We start from the raw sequence: 14725 nt of genomic DNA on the forward strand, positions 1-14725 counted from the left end.
GCACTTGGCTTGTTTTAATCTCTTTGCTCTTGTGAACAATGCAGAAGTAAACATGGTTGTGCATATATCTGCTTGGCGTTTTTTCCCCTTTTGTTAAGTTTGCTAATGACTTGTCAGTTTTATTGACCCTTTCAAAAAACCACATCTTGATGGTTTTGTTTTTTTCCTGTTTTTTATCTCATTGATTTCAGCTCTTGCCCTTATTATTTCCTTTCTTCTATCAGCTGTGGGGTTAGATTGTTGTTCTTTTTTCTATTTTATGGGACTCTTGAATTAGGTCATTAATTTTGCATCTTTCTTCCTTTTTTAAAGTGTTTGCGTATTGCTATGAGCTGCCCCCCTTGAGGACTGCCTTAGCTTCATTCCAGAGGTTTTGGTCTTTTGTATTTTTATTTTATTTCAAGGACCTTTGTTATTTTATTCTTTATTTCTTCTGTAACCCAATTGTGTTCTAGCCGGGTGTTACTTAACTTCCACATGGGTGGTTTTGTAAACTTTACCCTCTTGTAGTTAATTTCTAGCTTTATGGCATTGTGGTCTGAGAAAATATTTTGTATTATTTCAGTGATTTTTAATCTGCTGAGGCTTGCTTTGTGTCATACTATGTGATTGATTCTGGAAAATGTACCATGTGCATTTGGGAAGAATTTGAATTGAGTTTTGTTTGGGTATAGTACCCTGAATACATCTACAAGGTCAAGTTGGCTGATTGTATAGTTTAAATCCTCTACATCTTTGTTAAGTGTTGAAGTCTCCTATGACTGCTGTGCTGTTTCTTTCTTCAAATTTGTTAACCATCGTTGTATGTATTTTGCAGGTCTATCATTTGGTGCATAATTGTTGACCAATCTACTGTGCTTTTAATCATTAAATATGAAGTCTATTTTATCAGAGATACTTTTATGTGGATGCCATTTGCTTGCTGTATTTCCCCCCAGCCTTTGATATAGCGTCCGTCTTTGTCTTTGTTTCTTACATGTGTCTCATGTTGACAACATATTGAGGGATTTTTCCCCCCTTTCCTTTCTGCTACGTACATCTAGTTCTTTAGTCACTTCACACTGAGTGTGATTATTGACAGCACAGGTTTTTTGGTTGACAATTTTTCTGTGTTTCTGTTGTTTCGTGTTGCTGTGATCTATCCACTTTCCTTTGGTGTCTCTGTGTGAATGACTTCCCTTATAATTTCATGTTGTTTTGGTCTTGTTTTCACAAATTTCTTCTTTTCTGTGAGTGATCTAATATTCAGCTCCCCCCCCCCCCCCATATTTGATGGGCAGCCTTGCTGAGTACAGAATCCTCAGCTGGCAATTGTTTTCTTTCAACTTTCTTTATATACCATTCCATTTTCATCTTGCTTGCATGGCTTCTGCTAAGAAATCAGAATTCAGTATAATTGTTTCCTGTTTGTAGGTGACTCTGTGTTTCTCTCACTGCTTTTAGTATTCTATCCTTTTAATTTGGAAAATTTGACTATGATATGTCTTGATATTCTTTTTTTTTTATTCTAGTCTGTTTGGTGTTCGCCGAGCTTCTCAGATGTGGATTTCTCTGTTCTTCATAATATCTGGGAAATTTTCTTCTAGTACCTCCTCCACAATTTTCTCAGTGATTTTTCTGTCTTTCTCATGTTCTGGAATTCCAGTCATACATAGTTGTTCCTTTTCATGTCATCCCACATGATTCGTATGTTTTCTTCATCTTCTTTGTATCTCATCTCTGATTTTTCTTCTAGTATATTTCCATTGAGGCTTTTGTCTTCCAGCTCACTGGTTCTCTGTTCCAGAACTTCTGTTTTAAATTTTTGTCCCTCCAGTGTGTTGGACGTTTCTCCCATTTTGGTCTTAATATTTTGGATTGCATATTCATGCATTTCTGCTATTTACAGTACTGTGCTGGCTGTATTCTCTCTGTTTTGTACTGATTTTTTAAGTTCTTGTACCTCTTTATCTATAGTTTCAATTCTTCCATCTTTTGCATTTTATTTTGTAGTTGTTAAAGGTGCTTCTCATCTATTTATTTCTTCTGGTTCCCGGTCTCTGCAGTATTCCCTTTATTAATGGCTTCCATTGTTTCTTCCATCATTTGTATCTTCTTCTGTAGCTGTATAAATAACTCCCTATCAACATATTTCTTCTGGTTGTTTTGTGTGGGGTATTCACTGGGTCTGCAATATGCTGTGCTTTTTAAGGAGTAGGGTTATCTTGTTTTTTTCATTATGTTTGAGGCTACCTGCTGCTTTTTTGACATTACGTGAATCTTTTCTTAGTAGATGTTAGGCTGTTATAAGTGTGTAATATCCTAGGGGAGCGTGATGTGTGAAGTGCCCGTAAACTGGTACTCCCAAAGTGGAGAGTGTTCTGTGGAAAATGGCAATGAGTCCACTCCTGTTCCGTTTGGTTTAAGAAATATCAAGCCTTCTCTGTGTGTTCCAGTCAGGAGAGTTCAGGGGCAGAAGTCCCTTTGTAGGTATTTCTTAAGTGAAGGACTTACTGTCACTCAATCTGATTACTTGAAAGAAGAATCCTCCATTTACTTCAGTTTTCCATTTTATCCTGGTGTTCACTATTTTAAATGGAGATTCACATCACCTATTTCTGTTTAATAATCAGTTTGTACTGGGCTTCCTAACTAGAACGGAGAGTAGTTTGTTTTCTAAATTGTTTTATCTCTCTATTTTGTAGCCCAGCTTGTCTTTGAGATTGGTAGAATTGTTGACGTCTGTTTTGAGGACTGTGGTGTAATTCCCACCCAGTGTCCCCCATGCACAGCCTGACTGTGGGGGTGTCCGTATCATGATGATACAGGTTTCAGAAGAGTTTTTAACTAAAATAGATTTAGGAAGAAAACTTGGCAATCTGCTTCTGAAAATTAGCTAATGAAAACCCTGTTGAACAAAATAGTCCCATTTGTAACCAGTTGTTAGGATCATTCAGGACTGAGTAGGATTTCATTCTGTTGTACACAAGGGTGAATAAGCAGATGACTAATTCACTATCACTAATAACAGCAGTGTTACTAAAACTACACTTATTTGCGCCCACGATAGACTCCTTTTTCTTCTTACTGCCTGTTATCATCTCTCATCTCTCTACCTTTTTGCTGCTTGCAAAACTGTACTCAAACCACGTGAACTCTCTCCCTGTCTGGTTTTCCCTTGTTTGTTTCCAAGCCTCCTTTCAGGCTTTTCCTTGTCTCTCCATTCCTAAGCAGGGTCTCCTTTAACTTGTCTTGTATCTGTAGTCACTCCCTAGTCTATCCTTCTAACGCCCATGGCTTTAAGTTATCCCGTCTAGCCTGGTGTTTTTCAGTTTATTTCTATAGCTGGGATTGTGCCTTTACCTCCTGGCACATAGTGCCTGTCCATACTTTATTTGAGTTTCTAAGAAGAATCTCAAACCTACCATGTCCAGAGATGAACTCCTCACTCTTCCTCTCCAAAGCTACTCCCACTGAGGCATTCCCTGTTTTAGATACTGAACTCCATCCCTGCTCTAACATGTGTTTAGCAGAAAAAACCCTGGGGGCTTATTTTGGCTCCTCATTTCCCCTAACATCTTAAACCATTGGTCCAAGTTTTCTTGGGTTGCTGTAACACAAATGCCACAGATTGGTGGCTTTAAAGAGTAGAAACATATTTTCTTACCATTCTGAAGTCCATTTCCTTCCTTTTTGAGAGCCCAAGGCATTTCTTTTATTCTGTCCTGCAGGATTGCCACAAATCTGAATCAATTAAAAGACAACTTGATTTTGGTTGTTGCTGAGGATTTCTTTAGATACTGGTTTCTAAACGGTTTATTTTTTTATAGTGTAAGTGTAGATATTATAGCTAATGTTAGATGGATCCTGGCTGAAAGCAGAGAGTACCAGAGGAATGTCTGTGTTTCACTGATTAGGCAAAGGCATTTGACTGTGTGAATCACAACAAACTGTGGCTAACTATGAGAATAATGGGAATCCCAGAACACTTGATTTTGTACATTCAAAGCCTATACTTGCACTAGGAGGCAGTCATCAGGACAGAGCAAGGAAACACTGCATGGTTCAAAATTGGGAAGGATTTATGCCCGGGATGTGTTCTATCTCCATACCTTTTCAACTATATGCAAAACAGATCATCTGGGAGGCTGGGCTCTATAAGGAGATAGGTGGCATCAAGATTGGAGGAAGACTCATAAACAACTGTGTTATGCAGATGATACAGTGTTGCTTTTTGAAACAGAGGACCTGAAGTGCTAGCTGCAGAAGGTCAAGGATTTAGCCTTCAATATGGATTGAAGGTCAACATCAAGAAAAAGATTTTCACCACTGTGCCGATTTGGCAGAATCATGATATATGGTGAAGAGACTGAGATTGTTAACAGCTTTGGTTTGCTTGGCGTCACAATCAGCAGTCCTGGTACCAGCAGCTAGAAAATCACAAGATGAATTGCATTGGGAAAATCCACTGTCAGGGACTTCTCCAGAGTACTGAAGAGCAACAACGTCAGTCTGGAGTCTAAGGTGCACCTGATCCAGGCCAGAGTCTTCTCAGTTACTTGCTATGCGTTAAAAGGTAGACAATGAGTAGGGAAGAGAATTGATGAAACCTTTGAGCTATTGAGCTGGAGGAGAGTATTGAATGTACCATGGACGACTAGCAGGAGAACAAAGAGGTGAAACCAGGCTGCTCCTTGGAGGCAAGGATTCTGAGGCTACATTTGACATACTTTGGGCATGTTGTAAAGGGGGACCAGTCCTTTGTGAAGGGCTTAATGGTTGAAAAGTTTGAGTGACAGGACAAGAGAGAAAGAACCTCTATGAAATAGATTGGTTCAGTGACTGTGGTAATGAAGGTAGGTGTGTCAGAGACAGTAAGGTTGGCACAGGATATAGCAGGTTTCAGGGCTATTGTACATTAGGTTGCTGTGAGTTGCAGGTGACTCAACAGCACATAATAACAACAACCAAGCATGGATTTATTATCACCTTATGTCGTAGTTTTACATGTCCAGAATGTATCCATCTAATGTTTTTTTGTTGTGTATTAGCAAATACATATATTACCAAAAGAGCATTTTAAGGAAAACTGCTATCATCCAATGTGATGCCAAATTGGACCTTTTCCTTTTTTTTTTTTTTTCACAACACAGGAAACTTGGAATCCTCTTATGCAGTGGCTGGAGAAACATGTGGACCCTGAAGGCGTAATAAAGTCCAGCAAGGTCTCCCTTAAATTTGTTCTGTCCTGCACATCTGATACAGAAATCACTCCATCATCTTTCCCTGTTGTTACTGACTGGGAGGGCTTCTCGTCAGAAAATTTTAACTTAGAGATCTACCGGCAAAATCTGAAGACAGAGCATCTTGGAAAAATAATTCTGTTTGCTGAAGTGACACCCACCACAATGAGCCTTCTGGACGGGTGAGTTCTGACCAGACTGTCTGCATGGCCAGAGCAGGCCTGTGGCTGCTGGTTATTCTCTAACCAGTGGTGAGAGGCAGGACTAGGATTATAGAGCAGAGCATCTGACTAAAACTAGTAGTTCTTGGAGAGTTAACATGTAGGAAGAGACATTTAATGCAGTTTTTTAAACTAATATGACTTGGTCTGCTTAGGAATGGGGGGTCTGAGTACTTTGATTCTCTTTCTGTTATTAGGGTTTTTCAGAATGTCCCTTTGTGTGGGAAAATATTATAAAAAAAAAGATAGGTAGTGACTTATTGCTCAACATCAGATTATGATGCATCACTTGTACTATTGGAATTAATGTTAAACATTCATTTAAGGTGTTTTTCAGGGGTATTAGAATAGCACAATTAAATGACATGCAAACTGTGTTAGATTGAAATAACTGGGAGTTGTGTAGTCTGAAAACCTGTGTAGTTATGTTCCCACCCAATACATATTTTAGCACTCTGTAATTGTGTTTGGATGTTTAAAGTTCACTTGTCTTAAAATCTTTCTTTTTAAGTCCTTCTGTGTCCAGAACTTTGACCGAAGGTTAAAAAGTCAAAACAGATGAAAGGAATTTCTTAGCTCACAAGCTAATCAGTATTAATAAATTGCCTTACTGTATACTTAGATAATTTAAGAGGTAGAATTGTGGAAGGAATGGGAAAGAAGCACATCTTCCCTCAACATGAGACTAACACTTACTGCACAAGGGAGGACTATTTCTCTTAGAGTGCCATGCTTTTTACTGGCTTTACTTTCTCTCCCTTTCTCCAAACTTCCCAGTATAGAAGGAAAATGTCTTATTCTTGTAGAAGGAGCAGTCACTGCTTGTTATCAAGTTGTGATAATACTTTGCTACTAAAGTAAATGCTATTCTATACTGATTGTTGTCTTTATTAGGAGCCATTGACTCGATTATGACTTAAAGTGACCCTCTGAACAACAGATCTTGCCCTATCCTGTGCCATCCTTATTATCTCTCATAGACTACCATACCATACCATACCTACTATAATGTACTGTACTATACTATACTATACTATACATACTATACTATACAACTCTGATGGGTTAGTGGTAAGGAAGTATGGACTTGACCCAAAGGTATACAAGTTGAATCCACCAGCTGCTCCACAGGATAAAGATGGGCAATCTCTTCTCATGTTATGGTCGATTCTGACTTGATGTACACGACGACATACTATTCTGTTCTGTTCCTTACTCTACCATTCTGAAGGGGTGTTATTGTCACTGTCAGTGCCGTTTAGTTGATTCCGACTCAGGCTGGCTACATATGTTATATATGTACTGTGTTCATGATTGGTTAAAGGGATAAGCTGTGAAAACGTCTTTATTTTATAAATTAAAAAAAAACCAGACATGATATTTAACAAGAGATTATAGGGAGTGTGAAGTTCAGTTAGAAAAATATTAGCTCCTTCAGCCATTTTACTGTTTCTGTGGACAATTGTGAAGAATACTGTTTTGTTGGAACAGTCTGGGAATATTGGAATATGGTCTGAGCCTTTTGTGGGCAGTGTGTCACCTTGAAGCAAAAACATCTTTAAAGGGAGAAAACTGAGGCTCCTGTGCCTGACTGTAGGACTGGATTTACCCCTGGCCCTGGTGAGTCTGGGGAGCTCCAGTGGCAAAGTCCATAGGGAGTTGCACTGCTGCTGATGTAAAGGCCACACATCTCTGGGCGTTGGAATCCGTCAGAGGGTTCACAGGAGAAATATGGGCAAGCTCCTCTCCCCGAGCACTTCACAGCATAGGAAACCCACTAGTGGGTCAGGTGAATTAATTCTGACTTGATGGCTATGATTTTGAGGTTTTGGTGAGCCTGTGTTTTAGGATTAAAAAAAAAGTGTTCATAAAACACTGCTGTAGTGCTTTCAAGCATTAAGTTATTTTTAAGTTCAAATTTTTATGTTTTATGTGAACTTTTTTTTATTTGATGAAAATTTGTCTTAAACTACATGGGTCTGTAAAAAATATGTAGCAAACATTAAATCTGTGGCAAACTGTAGCTGAGCTTGGCCTTACTTGGGCAGACTCTTCTGTAGGATTAAAAGTTTTCATTTTTACAGAAGATAAATATACTTTAGCTTTTCCTGACAATGCTTAGGAACCTTCATTTCTCCTCTTGTCTGACAGAGCGTGGAGAAAGAAATGGCTTTGATTTTGAATTCTTCCTCATCCCTTTCCTTACAGTGCCAAGCACAGAGAAAAGGCTGGAGGAATAGCTCTTGCTCACCACAGCTCACCAGAGATGTACCCGTGCTCACCTCTGCTCCTTATAACATGAAAATAAAATTACTCACTGAAGCTGAGAGGAAGTCAGACTGTGAGATGCTTCAGGGGAACTCCAGGAACTTGAAGAGATCGCCTTGGTGCTAAAAGAAACCAAAATTGTTAATGAAGGGCCACAAGAAGTAGATGAAATATACTTGTTACCGGTGTGTACCATTTTGTCAGAACCTACCCAAAGCTGAGCCTCCTGTGGGTTTTCAGAGGCAGTTAATTGCATGGGAGGAAATTGACCATACTTCTCCCTGGAGCAGCTGGTGGATTCAAACTGTGTGCCTTCGTGATTGCAGTGCAATTTCTTGTCATTAGGCCACCAGAGCTCCTTTACATAATGTTATTATTTTATATAATGAGATATATGACTGGCTATTTTGCAAGAATAAGTCCAAAATATTCCTAGAACTAGTGTTGTACTTGATCTTACACGATCTTATCTGTATGGAAGCATACACTATTATTGTGGTATATTAGCAGTAATATTTGTTGTTTGCCTGGTTTATCTTGTTTGCTGTAAGTTGGTTTCAACATATAGTGACCCCATGTGACAGAGTAGAATTATCCCATAGTTTTCTAGGCCTTTCTTGCATAGTTTTTCTAGTCTTCATGGAATGAAGTATTGCTACATCTTGTCCTTACGGTTTTTGGTATGTTTGAGCCCATTGTTGTAGCTGCTGTGTCATTCTACCTCATTGCAGTCTTCCCTCATTTTTACTCTCCTTCTCGACTAAAGATGATCTTCTTTTCTGACATCATCTACATGATTGGTCTTTCCTGATTACGTGTCTAAAATAAGTCTGCCGCAGAGTCGCCATCTTCTCTTCTAAGGAGCATTATAGTTGAGTTTCTTCTAACACTAATACTTGTTCTCTGACACCCCATGGTATGTCATTATTTTCCACCACAATTTTTAAATGCATCCTTTCTTCTTCTCTCGTTCTCTGTTCCTTTCCTGTCCCACTTTCCCATGGATATAAGGTTATTGAAAAATACCACAGCTTAGGCCAGGCACACGGGAGGTCTCAAAGTGACATCCTTGCTTTGAGAGGTAACTTTACCCCTGCCCCAGGCACTTTCTCAGACATGTATTTCTGACCATGAAATGGCTTTTCCACCCTTTTGTCAGAGTGACATCTTCGGGATGTGATGCTTTGTGCATTGTTTTAGAGGCTGTGCTTTTCTGTTTGTCTCCTGGTCAGATTCCCACTGTGGTTAGTTGGTCAGTGGGTTGGACCTTTATCCCATGGTCCGTTCACACAGGGGAGCTCTGGTGTGTGGGCCATCCAGACAGGAGAGTGTGTTTCGGCCACTGCAGACCTGCTGCCCCTGCCAGGAGGCAGCTCCGCATTTTCTGCCTAGTGTTTTGATGAGCGACAGTTGAACCACTATGGTCAGGGTAGCACATGAACTTGGGGGAAATGGTGTCATTGTGATACTTTAAAATAATCTTTCATTTTATTTATGACATTATTGATTGGTATCTGCCAAATCTATGTCAGATATTGAAAGAGTTTAAGTGTGAAGAAGCCATAAGATAGACACAGACTTTATACTTTATTCTTTATTTTTTTCAAAGAAAAGCTCCAAAACCAAAGCAGCCAAAGCCCAAACAGGCAAACAATTATCTCATTGCTGTCAGAACTCACTCCAACAAGTTTTCAGAGGCTGTCGATGGAATTAAGGGGAGATTGCCCATTTTTTCTCCTCAGGAGCAGCAGGTGGATTTGAATTGCCAGAGAGTCTGCAGCCCTAGGTTAGCAGTGCAGCTCCCCATGAACTGCACCACCGGAGTGACCTTTTACATCTTAGTACACCCTGAATAAGATGCACTAACGGTGGTGGTGGTTGAGTACCATCGCGTTGGAACTGAACCATTAGCTGACCCTCTAGCAGGTTTTCAGAGGCAGTAAATCACACGGGAGGAGTTTGCCCATCTCTCTCCTGCTGAGCAGCTTGTGGATTCAAAATGTGTACCTTTGTGTTGGCAGTGCAATTCCTTACCACTAAGCCACCAGAGCTCCCAAAGGTTACCTAGTTATTATTTAGGAAGAATACTCTTGGCCCTGGTAGAATAGCAAATAAGCACTTGCTAACTGAAAGGTCAGTGGTTTGAATGCACCAGCTGCTCTGTTGGAGAAAGTTGAGGGGGTGTCTGCTCTCATAAAGAGTACAGCCTTGTATGTGGTTCAAATCCACCAGATGCTCTGCTGCAGAAGGAAGGGCAATCTCCTCCTGTACCAGTCAGATCTGATTTGACAGTACACACACTCTCTCTCTCTCTCTCTTAAAATTAAAAAAAAAAAAAAAAGAGTTCAGCCTTGGAGCCTTACAAGGCAGTTCTCTGTCTTTAGGGTCATTATGAATTGGAATAAATTTGATAGAGGTAGGTTTATGAAATAGGTTTGCATAGTATTGTTGTTCTTGCTTATTATTGAATTGTTCTGACTCATAACAACCCAAGCAGATCAGCATAAGAACTGAACTCAGTGGAGTTTTCTAGACTGTGTCCTTACAGAGCAGATCACCAGGCCTGTATTCTGAGGTGTCTCTGGGTGGGTGCAAACCATCAATCAACCTTTCAGCTAGTAGTTGAGGGCTTAACTATTTGCACCAACTAGGAACTCCCAAGTGTACATAGTAAGTAGGCTTATTTCTTAGAAGTAGTTTTCTTCAAACCATTGTTTAAGTCTCTTTATATTCTAGGCATACGTTTGACTCCATCGATGGAATGAAAGTTTGTGAAGTGACTGCTGTGTGCCGGGCTATATTAGGCAATGGAGAGATGACAGTGGCTAAGGGATCCTTATCTTTTTTTTCGGGGGGGGGGGAGATCCTTATCTTGAGATAAATCTGAAGCAGTTCTCAGTGCACATTACAGTTCGTAAAGTTCCATACACAATTTTTTATCTGAGTACTGGGAGGTCTGGCAGGAAATGAGAAGTAGGTGCAGTAAACATTTTAATACATACAATGAGTCTGGTGAGTCTGTTCAAAAAAGATTACCTTAAGATATACCCAGCACTAAAGCCACCTCATGGACATAAAAAAATGAAACTCATTCCCAGATGAACCTGCAACCATGCCTTAGGTTTGTTGTTGTGTTGTTAGATGTTGACTTGACAACTCTAACAACACTATGAACAACAGATTGGAACCTTGACTTGCTGCCAGTGATTCCAATTCATAGAGGTCTTCTATCAGTTTCTGAGACTGTAAACCTTTACAGCTGGAGATTATCTCATAGTCTTCCTGTGGAGCCCCTGGAGGACTTGAACCACCAACCTTTCTGTAAGTAGCCCAGCATGTGTATTTTTGGGATACAGTTCATTTCTGTCATGTCTGTAGATCAGAGTACCACAGTCTTTCTATTGATAAGTAATCTGCAATGCTTTAGAAAGATAAACTTGCTTTGGGGGTTGGCTTTCAGTTAGTTGAAAAAATGTTGTATGGGAAGCAGTTGACTTCGTGCAAGCAAAGTCAAAGAAAAGGAGACGTAATTCCATAAAACAGCTTTTTTAAAAAAAATGGTTTGTTTTTAAAATTTGTGGGAGGTCATGCCAAAGGAATATTAACATCCATAATTCACTTTCATGGAGTCAGAACCAACTCATAGCTCACCCTTGTTGGGTTTCAGAGGAGCTGCTGGTGGATGGGACCTGCCAGAGAGCCCTGGCCTTTGGGTGAGCAGCACAGCCCCCTTAGGACTGTACCAGCACAGCTTCCACATGGGGGAGAAAGCCACCACCATTTAAGAATGATGATATTGCTCTTAATTGCATTAAAGTGGCTCAAACTCTTGGTGACCTTGTGCATAGCATCGCCTGGCTCTGCACCGCCTGTGTGATCCTCGGTGTGCTAGAACCCATTGTTGAGGCCGCTGTTCACTGATCTTCTACCAAACATGATGGCCTTATCTGATGACATGTCCAAAGAAAGAATTTCAGCACCCTTTCTAAGGAGTACACCAGTTTTAGTGTTTTTAATTTTAGCACTGGGGACCAGTCTCAGCTTTTCAGCCCTGTTCCTGCATGTTCTGTCTGTTCCAAACATCTCTCTTTCCTTTTCTTCCCTCCTTATGGTGCTCCCCTCGTTCACTCCACTCAGCGCCCTCCTCCCCTGAAGTTGAGGCCTGAGAGGACCGAAATTGGGCTGGAACTAATTTAATGGCTGAGTGACCTCACAGTAGAGAAACAGCCGGAGCCTAATAGGGGTCTTTGTCTGCATTTCCACCCAGGCTGGTAGCATGCCAGTCAAGAGTCAAGCTAGAGACACAGGTGGAAGCGATTAGACCTGTCATAAAGTTTGAAAAATTGATTCTGGAGGCGAAATGAATAGATTGGACTTGACAGTGTTGTCCTAAAGATTCTAAGGGAAAATTCTGTAGTTTAATTTGAAATCCCTTGATTATTCATTAGCTTTCCAGATGGCTTTTGTTGATGTTTTACATATTAATGCCTGTATTGTGTTATCATTGGTGTACTCTTAATGCGCTCATAGGTAATGAGCAAAAAATAAATACACCAATAAGTGTCTCAAATTAATGGAGTATTAGTGTAATTGTGAAATAAAGGGTTTTTAAGAAGTTGGTTGCTTGGGAATAATTAGTGTGAGGGTTTTTTTATGGGCCCAATTTCGTATTTTAAAAGCGAAAATCTCAGAGAATTTTGTTAAACCTTCATTTTAATGTTTACTTCTAAATTAAAGCTTAAAATATAACTCCAGCCTTTGACTCCTGATAGTCATACCTATAGAAGGGTGATTGTGGCAAGTTCTCCATCAAATGTTTTTCCATTTTGCTCCCAGTTCAACACCTGAATAAGTTAACCTTTCACCTGCCAGGATCCTGGAGCTGAATTATTTAGTTGTCAGTATTTATTTTTCAGTATTGTGTCCACATTAACTTTTTTGTATATTCTGAGATCTTAACAAAAATTCTGTTTTGAATTCTCTTTTTAAAGTAACAAAAACCTACGGTGTTGTTTATCTTTTTATGATAATTTCAGTAGTTCCCATAGCAGGTATTTTCATTAGAATTGGATCTTCTCTATCTTTTTGGACAACATGTGCCAAGTTTTACTGCACCGAAGAGTGAGAGTGAATGTGATGGTCAAGGTCAAAACCATATGTGCATGTGAGTGTGGCTTCTGGAGTGTACCTGGCTGTCTCTGCTGCTCAACCATCCAGTGATTCTGGTGGACACAGGAACCTCGTCCTCTGGAACCTTCTCCAGCCCCACAACAGTGACTGCAGTCTTAACCTGTTGAGGATATAATTGGTTATGTGATAGGGGTCCATCATGGGAAGTATTTACAGAAACTACACAGTTGCCCCTGACTTAGCCATTTTGGATTACTTTGTTGTTAGTGCTATCGAGTCTAGTACAACTCATAGCAATCCTGTGAACAACAAATCTGAACCCTGTCCTGTCCTGTATCATCCTCACACTTTCTGACACACTTTAGCCCACTGCTACAGTCACTGTGTCAGTTCATCCAAGAGAGGGTCTTCCTCTCTTTCACCAACCCTCCTCCTTTCCAAGCATGATGTGCCTTTCCAAGGAATAGCCTCTTCTAGAAACATGACCTAGTTAGTGGCTTAACTCTTGACATGTGGTAGTGCTTCCCCTTCCTGGGATTCTAATTCTGTAATTCTGTCATTTATAAGAGATGAATTGTTTTTGTTAATGTGTAATAGAGTTGGAACCAACTCATAGCTGACCCTCCAGTGCGTTTTCAGAGGCTGTGTATTGCACAGGAGGAGATTCCCCATCTTCCTGTCACAGAACGGCTGGTGAATTTGTACCAGTTGCCTTTGAGTTGTCAGTATAATTCTTTATCAGTTAGCTCCCTTAAGAGATGAGTATCCTTGGGTAAGTAATGGAAACTTTCAAGCCTCCTTTCCTTATTTGCGTACTGAGACTTATCATCATCTCTGGGGTTTTTTCTTTCCTCTCAAGAGTACTGAAGAGCAATGACATTGGTCTGGAGACTAAGGTGCGCCTGATCCAGGCTATAGTCTTCGCAGTTATGTGCTATGCATCTGAGAGTTGGACAGTGAATAGGGATGATAGAAAGAGAATTGATGCCTTTGAGCTGTGGTGCTGGAGAAGAGTGTTGAGTATACCATGGACTGCTAGGAAAACAAACAGGTTTGTCCTGGAGAGGGTGAAGCCAGAGTGTTCCCTGGAGTCAAGGATTCTGAAGCTTCATCTGACATACTTCGGGCATGTTGCAAGGAGGGACTGGTCCTTGGAGAGGGACATCATGTTTGGGAGAGTGACGGCGCAGGAGAGGAAGACCTTCAAAGAGATGGATCGATTCTGTGAGTGGAGTGGTGGGAATGGGTGTGTCAGAGACGGCGAGGTTGGCATAGGATAGAATGGTGTTTAGGGCTCTTGTACATAGGGTCCCTATGAGTCGCAAGTGACTCGATGGCACATAACAACAATAACAACAATTTTAGTTGTTCAGCTATTTTCTCTTGAGTTCTGTCTGTGAGTTGGAGCCAGCTCAGAGGCTGCAGTGAATAAAGCAAACCAGCCTTTTTGATCCTGTTGATCACCCAGCTGATCCTGACTCACGGCAAGCCCATGTTTCACAGAGTAGAACTGTACTTCATGAAGTTTCTTGACTGCACTGTGATCTTTATGGAGGCAGATTGCCAGGCCTTTCTTCCACAGTGCTGTGGTATGAGTTCAAGCTTTTGGCCCGCAGTTAAACACAAATTATTTGTGCCACTAGGGACTTTTCACAGTGACAATTATAGCCCTAAAGGAACTCCAGTTGGTGAGGATGTCAGACACATAGCAGATATTTATCAAATGGTCATTATTACTTAGCTTTGTGTGTGATTTTGCCCCCTGTTGTATATGTTAGTATTAATTTTGTCCAGTGTTTCTGGTGCATATGAAACAAGCAACAAAAGGCAATATAACAAAAGGTTTAGGGTAACTAGGTTTAGGGCTAGAAAAGACAATATTTT

General features: G+C 40.3%; 1 protein-coding gene across 1 annotated transcript in view; it reads left to right on the forward strand.

Moving 5' to 3' along the window:
• The window catches only part of HLCS (holocarboxylase synthetase (biotin-(proprionyl-CoA-carboxylase (ATP-hydrolysing)) ligase)), a 270601-nt gene that overhangs the window by 66252 nt on the left and 189624 nt on the right, over positions 1-14725 (forward strand). Inside the window, exon 4 of the mRNA XM_006886783.1 lies at positions 5133-5404. Within this exon, the coding sequence (XP_006886845.1) occupies positions 5133-5404 (272 nt within the window). The remainder of the gene's footprint in view (positions 1-5132; positions 5405-14725) is intronic.

This window comes from Elephantulus edwardii, unplaced genomic scaffold (genome assembly GCF_000299155.1).
Source record: "Elephantulus edwardii isolate Elephantulus edwardi_28Jun2011 unplaced genomic scaffold, EleEdw1.0 scaffold00051, whole genome shotgun sequence".
Classification (NCBI taxonomy): Eukaryota; Metazoa; Chordata; class Mammalia; order Macroscelidea; family Macroscelididae; genus Elephantulus; species Elephantulus edwardii.